The sequence below is a fragment of the Helianthus annuus genome, chromosome 16, assembly GCF_002127325.2.
Source record: "Helianthus annuus cultivar XRQ/B chromosome 16, HanXRQr2.0-SUNRISE, whole genome shotgun sequence".
NCBI classification, from domain to species: Eukaryota; Viridiplantae; Streptophyta; class Magnoliopsida; order Asterales; family Asteraceae; genus Helianthus; species Helianthus annuus.
The window spans coordinates 103,260,244-103,274,733 of record NC_035448.2 but is presented as its reverse complement, the minus strand read 5'-3'; the positions used below and the strand labels follow the sequence as shown (position 1 = coordinate 103,274,733).

The 14,490-nt window shown below is 38.7% G+C and overlaps 1 protein-coding gene across 1 annotated transcript; it reads left to right on the top strand.

Annotated features, from left to right (window-relative positions):
• The first annotated feature begins 713 nt into the window (after positions 1-713).
• Positions 714-3,415, top strand: LOC110933056. Its single transcript, XM_022176297.1, has 2 exons — positions 714-1,758; positions 1,800-3,415. Exons 1-2 carry the CDS (start codon positions 714-716, stop codon positions 3,413-3,415), a joined length of 2,661 nt encoding a protein of 886 aa, XP_022031989.1.
• Positions 3,416-14,490: the final 11,075 nt, after the last annotated feature.

Here is a 14,490-nt window from a genome sequence, read left to right as displayed (position 1 = left end):
AATTACATCGGTGTTCAATCGTTGTAAGCTTAGATACACAAGTATAGGTCTTTCAATACTCAATTCGCATATGATGTCACAAGATTATGTCTATATAATCTACCAAACCAGATTCGCAAACTTAAATTACTAATTGTGCTATCAAACTTGATACTTGGTTGTGCTCATTGTTACTTTATTGAATTTACAATTGTAGTTAATTCTAATTTCTTAAATCAAAACACAAATCCAATTTTAAGTTTTTACCATGTTTTGCAATCGATTGAGATCTTACACCAACCACTAGCTCTTCGTGGTTCGACACCCTATTTGCCACTACTAATTTAGGGTACTTAGGAGCATATAATCTTCTTATCTTTGATCGGTACTTCGACGTCGATCAAATTTTGGCACTGTTGCCGGGGAGCACGTGCGCTTGGTGTTTGTTTTTAGTTGATTGCTTTTCTGTTTTTGTTAAATATTGCTAAAAATCCAAAAATATCATAAGTCTTGTATCTTTTTACCCTTTGTTACGTTTGGTGTGGTGATTGCGCAGGTAGGAGTTTCATTGCATGCACACTAGACATTCTGGAAGATCATCACCATTAGCATTTGTTCCGGAGATAGGAAGATTAGAAAGGCATAACCGAATTGTCCATAGAGCAAGCTTGACTTCAAGTCCAATCTCTTCATACATTTCTTATTCTGAAGAAAGCGATACCGAAAGCATAAATATGGCAGGTGGTGAAGGTGATCCACCACTACCCGGAGTAGACACTCATTTCAGGCCGACGATCTTTAGAAACCCATCTCCAATTGTTACACCAGTTTTAAATGGGAGAGTATTTGAAATCCGGCATCAGTACTTGGCTATTTTACCAACCTTTAGGGGAGTTGCATCAGACGAGCCTTACACACATTTGATTGACTATGCAGCAATATGTAGCACCATTGGGAAACAAGGCTTTACACCCGAAGAGGTAAAATTACGTCTTTTTCAATTTTCACTCAAAGATAGAGCTAAACAATGGTTTTCAACTTTACCATCTGATAGTATTCGAACATGGGATGAAATGCAAAGAACTTTTCTTGAGGAATACTATCCGATGAGTAAAACTAGTGAAGCTCGAAATGCTATCAAATCTTTTAGTCAACATGTTGGGGAAACATTTCATGAAGCCTTCAAACGCTTTAATGAAATGCTTAGAATGTGTCCTCATCATGACATCCCTAAATGGGATTTGTTCAAAATTTTTTATGATGGTTTAGTTACCGAGGATCAAAAAGTTGTTTTTGCATGTAGCGGTGGAACCTTTTTAACTCATGATGAGAATTATGAATGGAATTTTTTAGAAACTTTAAGTAAAGGTTTAAAAATTCAAGCTTCCGCTGATCGAAGTGTTAAACCACATCAAATTAAAGTTGTAAATGACCAACCTAGTAATGAAAGGTTTGATGCATTAGAAAAGAAAATTGATATGATTTGCCAAAAGTTGGGAAAGGATGTTTCTCTTGTTTCGCAGGTACAAGAGTTATGTGAAATATGTGGAGATATGGGGCATGTTGCTTTTGATTGCCCTATGAATTTTGGAAGTAACGAAGATGTTAATCAAGTACACGGGGAAAGAAATATGAATTCTAACACGTATCATCCCGGATTGCGGAATCATCCAAATTTCCGATACGGCAACCCCGCTAATCAAATGAATCCTAACTTTCAAGGATCAAGTCAACAAGGTGGACAACAACAATTTCAGCCTCGTCAACAAAACTTTCAAGGTAACTATCAAGGGGGCAATTCAATCAAGGATTTAATCAAGGTTTCAATCAGGGTGGGTACCAACAAGGAATAACTCAACAACAAGGGTACTCAAGAAATTTCCAACAAGGTCAAAGTCAAAATCAAGGCCAAGCAAGTTCATCACAAGGAAATGCAAACAATGAAGGTTCAACCAAGTTAGATGAGATTTTAGGAATCCTAAAAGGGGTGGTGCAAGAACAAGAAGTTCAAGGTAAGACCGTAGGATCTCTAACCCAACAAGTTGGTCAACTAGCGGAAGAAGTAGCTATAAGACGACCGGGAAAGCTTCCAAGTGACACAACAATCAATCCACAACATCAAGGATCATCATCAAAGAGCAACAAAAATGCACACGTCAATGAGGTATGTGTTCTTAGAAATGGTAAGTCTTATGAGCACAATGTTGAAACTCCATCAAAATTTGTTGAAGGTGTGGTGGAGGATGTTAGTGATGGATCCGATAATGACCAAGAAATAGAAACTCATGTTACTAAAACTCAACCTCATCAAGCTTTTAAAAATTCAACAAATCAAGAGGTTGTGGGTAACGAGTTTACTAAAGTGATGGATAAGGGTGTGGAGACTAATACCGCCCCATATCCTTCCGCTTTAGTAAATCCTATGAAAGCATCGATTTATGGGAAAAGGGGACCCCAAAATGAGGAAATGTGGGATGTATTTAAGCAAGTCAAAATTAACTTACCATTGATTGATGCGATTCGTCAAATCTCTTCTTATGCAAAATTTTTGAAAGATTTATGTACTCAAAAACGACAACATAAGTTACCTAAGAAACTCGATTTGACAGCTAATGTAAGTGCAATTTTGTCAAGTTCTCTCCCACAAAAACTTAAAGACCCCGGGGCACCCCTCATTTCCATCCAAGTGGGTGATGTTAGCATTAAACGAGCACTATTAGATTTGGGAGCAAGTGTTAGTATCCTCCCGGGGAGTTTATATGACCAACATGACTTTGGTCCACTTAAGCAAACTGACATTACTGTTGTAATGGCGGATATGTCACCTAAACTCCCTAGGGGAATGCTACATGATGTAATTGTGAAAGTTCAAGATTTTTATTATCCCGTTGATTTCTTAGTGCTTGACTCCACATCAAAACAAGTAGATAAACAAGCTAATGTGATTTTGGGAAGACCTTTCTTGGCTACAGCCAATGCTCAAGTTGGTTGTAGGGATAGGACTGTGGATCTCACTTTTGGAAATAGGAAATTAAGACTGAATGTTTTTACTAATGCTACTAATCCTTTTTCTGAAAATGAGTGTTTGTTAGTGGATATGATTGATGATTGTGTCCAATCCTACACTTCATGTGTAGAGGAGGATAACAACACCAAGGAGAAGAATTTTGTTTATGACAGGGATGCCTTGGAAGAAATTAGAAGCATGATGGATGATGAATGTCCCGAAGTGGTCTTGGCAATTGAAGAAAAAAGACCACCTTGGACCGTACAAGTTGAAAGCCTTCCCGATCATATTAATTCAAAGCTTAAGCCATCTCTTGAAGAATCACCTAAGGTAGAGTTAAAAGAGTTGCCTAAACACTTGAAGTATGCATTTTTGGGGGAAGGGCAAACATTACTGGTGATTATTGCTTCAAATTTGCAACCCGAGTAAGAGCAAACCTTAGTGGAAGTTTTGTCAAGGTATAAATCGGCTATTGGATGGACCATAGCTGATTTGAAAGGGATTTCGCCTTCTATTGTCATGCACAAAATCATCACTGATCCGGATGTCAAACCAAGCCGAGATGCTCAAAGGCGACTCAACCCAAATATGCGTGAAGTTGTTAAAAAGGAAGTTCTTAAATGGCTAGATGCGGGTATAATCTACCCAATCTCGGATAGCACATGGGTTAGTCCAACTCAAACTGTTCCCAAGAAATCAGGTATTCAAGTTGTTAAGAGTGAGGATGGTGAGCAAATCGCTACTCGACCCGTAACCGGGTGGCGAGTTTGCATTGATTATAGAAAGTCAAATGCAGCAACATCTAAAGATCACTTCCCACTTCCATTCATTGATCAAATTGTTGAGAAGCTATCCGGTCAGAAATTCTATTGCTTTTTAGATGGTTACTCCGGGTATAACCAAATAGCGATTCACCCGAAAGATCAACAAAAGACTACATTCACATGCCCGTACGGCACATTCGCATTTAGGCGAATGCCGTTTGGGTTGTGCAATGCCCCCGCTACATTTCAATGGTGTATGATGAGTATATTCTCTGACATGGTGGGCGAGTCTTTAGAGATCTTTATGGATGACTTTTCGATATTTGGTCATACTTTTGAGGTTTGTCTCGTTGAGTTAGAAAAAGTTTTAAAAAGATGCACCGAGACAAACCTTGTGTTGAGTTGGGAGAAGAGCCATTTCATGGTTCAAGAAGGAATTGTGCTAGGCCATGTGATATCTCAAAGAGGAATTGAGGTGGACCGGGCCAAAGTACAAGTCATCTCTACTCTTCCCCCACCAACAAATGTGAAGGGTGTACGATCATTCTTAGGACATGCAGGTTTTTATAGACGATTTATAAAAGACTTTAGTGCCATTTCAAAACCATTGTGTAATTTACTGCAAAAAGATGCACCGTTTGTTTTTGATGAAGCATGTCTTAAGTCCTTCAATGCATTAAAACAACACCTAGTTGAAGCTCCCATTTTGCAATCGCCCGATTGGTCTTTGCCCTTTGAGATAATGTGTGATGCGAGTGATCATGCAATTGGAGCTGTCCTAGGGCAACGGGTGAATAAAAAGCCCGTTGCAATCTACTATGCTAGTAAAACCCTTTCCGATGCCCAACTTAATTATACGACCACCGAAAAGGAATTACTAGCCGTTGTTTATGCTTTGGACAAATTCAGATCATACATTTGGGGTAGCAAGGTAATTATATTTTCTGATCATAGTGTTGTTCGTTATTTGATGGAAAAGAAAGATGCCAAACCAAGATTGATCAGGTGGGTGCTTCTGTTGCAAGAGTTTGACTTTGAAATTAAAGACAAGAAGGGTTGTGACAACGTCGTCGCGGATCATTTATCAAGGATACCCGAAATTAAGGAAGACGATACAGGAGAGATCAATGAAGAATTCCCGGATGAGCATTTATTTGTTGTTTCTAAATTACCATGGTTTGCTAATGTTGCTAACTTTTTGGCCACAGGTAAGACACCGGATTCATGGTCGACAAGGCAAGTGAAACATCTTAAATCCCAAGCCAAACAATTTATTTGGGATGAACCGGATCTTTACAAGGTTGGAGCGGATCAAATCATAAGAAGGTGCATACCGGATGAGGAAATTCAAGAAGTCTTGGCCCATGCTCATACATATGCATGTGGTGGCCACTTTAGCGCTAAGAAAACTGGACATCGGGTTCTTTCTTGTGGTTTATATTGGCCTACTATTTTTCGTGATACCTTTTTGTTCACCAAGCAATGTTCTAAATGTCAACAAGTAGGTGGAATTTCCAAAAGAGATGAAATGCCCATGAATCCCATACTTGTGGTTGAAATTTTTGATGTGTGGGGGATTGATTTTATGGGGCCGTTTCCCAACTCTTTTGGAAATTACTTTGTCTTGGTGGTGGTTGATTATGTATCAAAATGGATTGAAGCAATCGCCACTAAAACAAATGATCATGCTGTTGTGTGTAAATTTGTCCAAGCAAATATTTTCACTAGATATGGTGTTCCTCGTGTCATCATAAGTGATGGAGGGACTCATTTCAAAAAATTCAAGTTTGGAAAATTACTCAAACAGTATGGTGTTTGCCACCGAGTTGCTACACCTTACCATCCACAAACTAGTGGACAAGTAGAGGTTTCCAATAGACAAATAAAAGAGATTCTTCAAAAAACGGTTCGCCCAGATCGTAAGGATTGGTCCTTACGCTTAAATGATGCTTTGTGGGCGTACCGAACGGCCTTTAAAACACCTATTGGAACCACCCCATACCGGCTAGTGTATGGTAAGGGGATGTCATCTTCCCGTTGAGATTGCTCATCGCGCCTTATGGGCGGTGAAAGCTGTGAATGTTGATTTTGATGCCGCAGGGAAAGAGAGGAAATTACAACTTTGTGAACTTGAAGAATTGAGGAATGAAGCTTATGAATGCTCTTCAGCATACAAGGTGAGAATGAAAGCGGTTCATGATGCCAAACTAAGGGCAAAGACTTTTGAAATGGGACAACAAGTTTGGTTATACAACTCAAAGATTAAGTTCTTTCCCGGTAAGCTAAAAAGTAAATGGTTGGGTCCTTTCACCATTGTAAGAATTGGGAATCATGGTGAGTTTGAGATTGAAGACAAAGATGGTAAGAAGCAAGTGGTGAATGGTCACCGGTTAAAACCGTTTATCACGATGATTGACAACGAAAGAAAACAATTGGATGTGGTGAATTTTCTCACAAATTCACCATCATATGAAGCCACTTAAGGGCCAGGTATTGTCGGGCTGATGACATTAAAATTAGCGCTAAACGGGAGGCAACCCGTTATTTATTTGCATGTTTAGTTCGTTTGCATTTGCACTTGCATTGTGTTTCTCATGTGTTGCATCATTTAGAATCACTATCATGACATCATTTTCATGCATCATTTCTGAAAAATAACTAAGTTGGGGAAGGATGATCAGGGTTTTGATTGTCAGTTTGAAGGCGTAGCCAAGACTTGTGCATTGGGACAATGCATGATTAAGTTGGGGAAGGGGTCTCCATTTTCAACACTAAAAAAAAAGAATTAAAAAATAATAATAAAAAAAACAAAAAAAAATAATACAAACGTTTGTTTAGTAGTTGAAAATGTTGGGTCTTGAAAATGTTGGGTCTTTATTGCATTTAAAAAAAAATAATTAGTAGTAATAATAATGATAATAGAAATAAACAAATACAAAATATGACGTTTTATGCACATAGTCAACATTGGTATGATTATCCTGACACATTCCACCGAGTATGTTGAGAGATGAAACATAATTTTGTATTTGTCTCACATGTCATATAAAAAAAAAAAACTTTTTGAGAAGCACCAGAATTTACGCCATCTTTGTACGCCCCTCTACTGTCTACGCCCTTTCATCCCACCACCAGACATCGGAAATTACGCCGCATAACGTATTTTACGGCTGGTTTGGTAACTGACCACTTATTTCCAGTTTTCCTTTTTACTCCAACTTACTCTCCACTTTTACGCATCATTTTCATCTCCCTCTAAAAACTTTTGAAGAACCCTATTTCTCCACAACTTCAAAACCCTCAAATCTCAACCAAATCTTGCAATTTTGGTATCAAAACACTCGTGTGTACAAGGAGATTCAGTCCTACGGTTTCGTTTTGCAAAAATCATTCACGGATTTGACGATTTAGGCACCAAGGGTTTCATATATTTTTGGGGTTTTTGTGCAAGCTTGCATCTTTTTGCATTCACTACTACACAAGACAACAAAGGTATGTAACTATCCACTCTTTGTTGATTATTTGTATATTACGTTAGACATTGGGGTGGAATTCTTGAGTGAGATTCGTTTTATCTGATTGAGTTAAGAGTTATTAAAAAATTGTGATTGTGGGTGGTACTTTGTTAGATACGTGAGAGATGTAAGTGTGCAATGGATATTGGACTTTGGTTTTTCCATTAAGAATGAAGAGGTTGATAATATGGGCACTGTTGATGGAAAATGGAAAATATAACAAAAATTGGGTCCTAGCAATTACGATATTCCATGTTTGGTCACTATGGAATTATGTTGTGAATTATATGTAGTTCACAATATAAACAGGGGATGCTGGGTTTTTAATGCTAAACAAATGGCTTTGAATTCGTTCATGTTTCAGTTATTACTATGGCAACTAATGGTAACTTTTACTTTGTTTTGTAGGACCATGGGCAAAAGCAAAGAACTTCCAGGAAAAGAAAAGGCAGGAAAGGGAGCCGCCACATCTTCAAGATCAAATAAACGACCACAGACAGAATCGGGATCAAGGCAACCACAGGGCCCATGTCCAGATTGGCCGAAGAACAAGAAACTACTTGACTTTCCAGAAATGTGGCGTGAACAACTATACCGGAACAAGGTGGCAGAACTTAAACATGAAAGAAAACTCATTGTTGCGGAGAAGACGGGTAGCGCGTCGGATTTCAAGCATTATGGGGTGGTTGAATGCTTTGAACGCCTCGGATGGCTTAATGCCTTCACACTTGAAAAGTTTGACCAAAAGCAAATTTATTTGGATGAAATAATCACGTGGATGGCAACCTTGAGAAAGGTCCCGGGAAAAAAGCCACCTACCACTACAAAACTAATTGGAACTGTGGGAGAGACAGAATTTGAGTTATCTTTTAATGCGTTAGATAAGATTGCAGATTTTGACACCGGTGCCATAAACCCAAAAAGACCTTACGAGTATCTATCAACTGAAGTGATTGCTTGTAATGATGATAAGTATAAGGGAGACATGTGGGTGGAGATGCTTCGTGAGTTATTTGATGTTCCTCCAAGTAGACTATCAATCAAGATGACATTGGATAGGAGTGATCTTAGACCGCTTCCAAAGTTGCTTTCTTCTCTCACTTGCTGTAATATACTTCCTCGAACAAGTGATAGATCTTAAATAAGGAATTGCGATGTTCGAGTGTTGCACGCCTTGTGTACCGGATTCCCTACCATGTCCTTTAAACAGTTGGTTTTGCATAACATTTGGGAAGCGCGAATAAGTGGTGATAGAAAGACGATTCCGCATTGCAAATTAATAACCGCATTATTAGTGAACGCTGGTGTAATTACTGAAACTTCTAAAGGCTACAAACCCGGTGTCACTCCTTTCTCTAGAGATCACATTCATGACACTAAATTTAGATTCATAAAGTCAAAGTTTGTGTATATCTTGGAAGATTATAAGGGTAAACGAACTTATGAAGTGCCTCGTGAGGATCAAAGTGAAGGAGAGGAGGATGATGAATCTGAAACGGAGAATGATGAAGATGTCGAAGAAAGAGAATACGACAGGTTAGAGCGAGGTGGGGATGAGGAGATGCAGGTGGAGAGGCCCCCGACTTGGGGAAATTGGACCTCATATGAGAGGGAAATGTATGTTCAGCAAGCCAAGGAAATAGCAGCTGTTGCCAAATGGAGAGCTGCGCAGGAAAATAGTTTGAAGACATGGCAAGAAGAGCAAGCCAAACTGGCCCAAGAAAGGTGGGAGAAACAAGAGGCTTATGAAAAAAGCCGAATTTATGAGAGGGAGTAGGAATACAACCGCATGTATGAATACATGGAAAAGATGAGACGTTACTTCGATCAGACTTCAGGTCAGGAGCACCAACCATGTCCATAAGGTTACTTCTCAGCATGGTTGCCCCTTCAGTCTCATCCTTCATCACGCACTGGGGAGGGATTGGGCTCCAGCTTACAACAAGATCCTTCCAACATGCGAGCTACACACATGAGCTTGATGGAGTCTTTATTTCCCCCTTCTCACTCTCACCCGGGTCATGATGCGGGTGGCAATTTCCATTGATTGTTTCAATCAGGTGCATGTTCCCTTTCCATTTTGTTTTGTGTTTGCATGAGCATAGTGATGTGATGGTGTCCGTTTATTTGTTTTTGTGTGTGTTGCATGTAGGAACATAGTAGTGTGGTACGCTAGTTTGCATTTTCATGTAGTCGCATTTGTTTCAAGTTTCTAATAAAGATGAACTCAAGTTGCTAAATGTCACACATGCTACATGTTTGATTGATGAATGAATGAGTTAAGTCCTTGAAAAAGTGTTACACATAAATGGGAAATGATGAAATTCTGGCATGCGATACTTAGGCATGAAGTTGATCCGAAAAGAAGGGATAATAGGATTTGTGATGATTGTACAAAAAAAAAAACACACACACACACACATTCAAGTAACTGACTTTGTACATGCAAGTATGATTAGGTATACAATTCATTGCATGTTATATCCGGTGAATAAGCATAGGTCCTTTGGCATGGTTAGCCCTTTAAGTTGCTTGATAGAGTACACTTTGCAAGTTAAATAGATAGAAATACCTAATTAAGGGTAATATGCCATATGCTTGTCAAAACATGTTTCACACGTTTACCCATATCCTTCCATTTTTGTGAGAATTTGAGCCTACTCGAGCACATTCTTATATATCATGCTCTTTTCTTTGTAGAGGGTTACCCAAAATTGTACATTATGGTAGAACTAGTGTAGTTATACATTCCAAGATCTTGAACTGAGATTTATGCAAAAGTGATAAAGGCGTTAGGATACCCTTTCTTGATTAAAACCATTTCATTTGATTAACCCACCCTACATTATCCATTAGATCACCAATTCGAGCCTATTCCTTCCATTTGTTAAACCCACAAATATTCACCCAGTTTACCATTAAGCCATTTCTACCTCTTCTTTTAACCTTTTTGATGAAATCCGGGTCAACGTCGATAGTTTGTTTAGTTTATTGTGATATCCATCCAAAAAAAAAAACAAGAAAAAGAAAAAAAAATAAAAAAAAATGTTGCTATGCATGAGAGGTCAATTGACCAAAGTTCATGGTTCCAAAAAAAAAAAAAAAAAAAGATGAAGATATGTTAGTTCTTAGTTATTGTGTTATGTTGTAGGATCCGGATTTCTTCACCTTTTAGCCCTTTGTCCAACATTAATTCCAAAACATTCACCCAAGCCAACCCATGAAGCCCTCTTGATTTGCATTTAGTCTTTTGTTAATAGGTGGCGGTTTGATTTCTGTACTAGCATATGCTAATAATGTTGCAATTATGGGTTGAGCGTTTCAGAAAAATTACTAGTACCATTTTTACTAGTCCACTAAATAACCCGAGGGGAGTGATACATTGTGAGGAGTGTGAAACCCTATGTATTAACAAGTTGAGGCATATTAGGTTTGATTAGGTAATTCGTACTTATTTGCTTGCTTGGTTGTAAACTCTTGATTGTTGTAAGTCTTGTGGGTTGGGTATGCCTTATGACCTTAGCTTGCATTGGTGAAAACATGTGTGTGTTAAAAGCTGACCATTACCCAAGTGTTGCATTGAAAGTTACTTGAAATTTGCATCTCATAAAAATGTACAACATCTATCAAGCCTATTTTGAACTTCTCGGGGAGACGAAGTGTTTTAGAATTGCAAACCAATCTCATCCCATTGTAATCTTCTTTTTCGGGACGAAAAAGATTTAAGTTGGGGAATTTTGATATATGTTTCCGATGTATAATGTTTTTGCATGTCAAGTCTCGTTTTTTATCATTAAATGCATGTAAAAACAAGTTACTTTGTCAAGTTTATTTGTGCAAGTTTCAGATGATGATTGGAGGCATTTTGGATTGATATAGCATCATGGAACAAAGCGGAAACATGCGGGACAAGAATGGGAAGCAAAAGAGGCAAAGCAAGGTTCAGGTGCCGTAAAATCCGCCCCTGGCCGTATTTTCCGGCCCTTCCTGGCGTTAATTGGGAACGTATCCAGTACTTGGAGCGGAAAATGAAGTGGGCAGAGCGGAAATTCCGCCCTACGCCGGAAATTACGGCCTATTACGGTTCTATGACGGTTTTTCACATTTTTGGACGATTCTAAAGGGAGGAGGTGATATTTTTTCATCTATTCTGGACCATTGGACGCTAGGAGACATCAAGGAACAAGGAATACTCATTCACAAAGTGTTCTAACATCAAGATTTCTCCAATTGCAACCGAAATCGCAACATATCTTCATCAAACATGATCATGTGTGGCTAAAACCCTTGTGATCACAACCAAGGGCTAGGGTTTGTATGCCATTTAGTTCAATTTGAGTTGTTTATCTATGTTGGACATGAATTCATGGTGTTTGTTAGAGATCTATGACATTTGCCAAGTTTTTATGTGTTATTTCATGTGTTGATTGTTCCTAAACGTTGTTTTCTTGAATCACTTCATCTATTTTGAGTTAATTGGTGTTTAATCATTGAATGTCAAGATATATGATTGAAGGTTATGTTAGCATGTTTATATTTGATGGTGATCATTTTGTGATAGCCTAATTACATCGGTGTTCAATCGTTGTAAGCTTAGATACACAAGTATAGGTCTTTCAATACTCAATTCGCATATGATGTCACAAGATTATGTCTATATAATCTACCAAACCAGATTCGCAAACTTAAATTACTAATTGTGCTATCAAACTTGATACTTGGTTGTGCTCATTGTTACTTTATTGAATTTACAATTGTAGTTAATTCTAATTTCTTAAATCAAAACACAAATCCAATTTTAAGTTTTTACCATGTTTTGCAATCGATTGAGATCTTACACCAACCACTAGCTCTTCGTGGTTCGACACCCTATTTGCCACTACTAATTTAGGGTACTTAGGAGCATATAATCTTCTTATCTTTGATCGGTACTTCGACGTCGATCACTATCCATTCTGTGACGGTAATATATATTGTTAATGATTCAGATGGAAAACGCGAAAAACCAACCGACAAACGAAGTTAACTAATCCGAACAAAATAATGAAGACCATTTTCTTAATAGACAAGATATAGAAAATATTGTTGCCCAGGGAATAGCCAATGCTATCCCGGCAATTGTTGCTGCCGTTAAGAATCCTGCTGAACCTTCCCAAGCCAACCATAGTAAACGCACTCGCGACGATAATTTCAGTAACAGTATAAATGGTGGCGGCAACAATGATAATAATGTGGTTCAAGCCCCATTCCTTAAGAAAATGAAAGTTGCAACACCTGGTTGCACTTACAAAGAATTCATTGCCTGTAAGCCAGTCGAATTTGCAGGCAATGAAGGCGCAACTGCCGCACTGCGTTGGTTAGAAAAGACCGAAGCAATAATTAAAATCAGTAAATGCGCCGAGGAAGACAAGGTTATGTATGCATCCCACCTTTTCAAGGAAGAAGCGTTAGAGTGGTGGAACATGGTGCCGCAAGCCAAGGGAAGTGACGTGGCTTATGCCATGAGCTGGGATGAATTTAAGGAATTGGTGGAAAGAAAATTTTGTCCCTCCTACGAAAAGGAACAAATGACCAATAAGTTCCTGAATCACCGAATGGTGGACGTGGATTGTCGGGGGTATACTTCGAAATTTTTCGATTATGCTAGAATTGTACCAACTCTGGCCTCGCCAGAACCGGTGCTTATTTCTCACTATATTTTGGGTTTAATTAGCAAGATTCGTGATATAGTCAAAGCTGCGAGACCCCGCACAATTGACAATGCGGTCGAACTAGCCAACACCTTGACTGACGGACTAGTGCGCACGAAAGAAGAAAACAAGAAAAAGGAATTGGCCCAAAAGATTACCCAGGATTTCGTGGGGGTAATAATAGTAATAATTTCAAGAAAAGGGAACTGGGCAATCTTCCACACCTCCATTCTGCAGAAACTATCGAAAGAAACATTTTGGTAAATGTTAAGAGAAGTGTAATTTCTGCAAGGCACCGGGGCACCGAGAGGAGGAGTGCAGGAAGAAATCAACGATTTGCTTCAATTGCGGAGAAGCTGGGCATTTTAGAACAGAATGCCCAAAATTGGTCAAACCAGCGGATAACAAGGCTAAACTTGCTGAAGGAACTTATAAGAAGAATGTAAGAGCCTTCCAGCTGACTACCCAGGAAGCAGATCTGATTCCGGATGTGATAGCTGGTACGTTTCTTGTACATGACGTTTACGCAAAAGTATTATTTGACTCTGGTGCAAACCAAAGTTTTATAAATACTTCATTCTACCAAGCTCTTAAGCAAACTTTAACTAAACTTAGGCAGATTTATACGGTAGAAACGGCAGATGGAAATTCTGTTAACATAGACAAGGTCCTCCGCGAAGGGAAGATAGAATTTTCAGGCCATAAATTTTCTGCAAACCTGCTGCCTATGAATTTAGCCGGATTCGATATTGTGTTAGGAATGGATTGGTTAGTAGCCAACCATGCTCGAATCCCCTGTGATAAGAATTCCATAGAAATTCATACGCCCGCAGGAGAAGTAATTTTGGTTACAGGAGATAAGCCCCGCAAACCAATGAAGTTCATTTCAGTAATGAAAGTTGCTAGTTGTGAACGAAAACAAGGAACAGTGTATATGATTTCGGTAATCATTAACACTAAAAGTAAGGAACTTAAAGAAATTCCAGTAGTATCAGAATACCCGGATGTATTCTCAGAAGAGCTACCTGGACTACCACCAGATAGGGAAGTAGAGTTTAGAATTCATCTAATTCCTGAAACGGTACCAATAGCTAAGGCACCTTATCGATTAGCACCCATAGAAATGTTAGAACTAAAGAAGCAGTTAGATGAATTATTAAGCAAAGGATTCATACGACCTAGTTCATCCCCTTGGGGAGCACCAGTGTTGTTCGTGTAAAAGAAGGATGGTTCAATGCGAATGTGTATCGATTATAGGGAATTGAATAAGGTTACAATTAAGAATCGATACCCATTACCTAGGATCGATGATCTTTTTGATCAACTTTAGGGAGCTAGATATTTCTCCAAGATAGATTTGCGCTCCGGCTATCATCAGTTGAAGGTACGGGAAGAAGACATACCTAAAACTGCTTTCAGGACTAGGTATGGACACTACGAGTTTACAGTCATGCCATTCGGACTAACAAATGCTCCTGCAGCATTTATGGACATGATGAATAGGATCTGTAAACCGTATTTGGATAAATTCGTAA

What these genes read in the sequence shown, in the direction of transcription:
- LOC110933056 (XM_022176297.1), top strand. Translation starts at nt 714, where the DNA reads ATGGCAGGTGGTGAAGGTGATCCACCACTACCCGGAGTAGACACTCAT. An exon ending in TCGTCAACAAAACTTTCAAG is followed by an intron (nt 1,759 to 1,799) that starts GTAACTATCAAG and finishes GATTTAATCAAG; the next exon opens with GTTTCAATCAGGGTGGGTAC.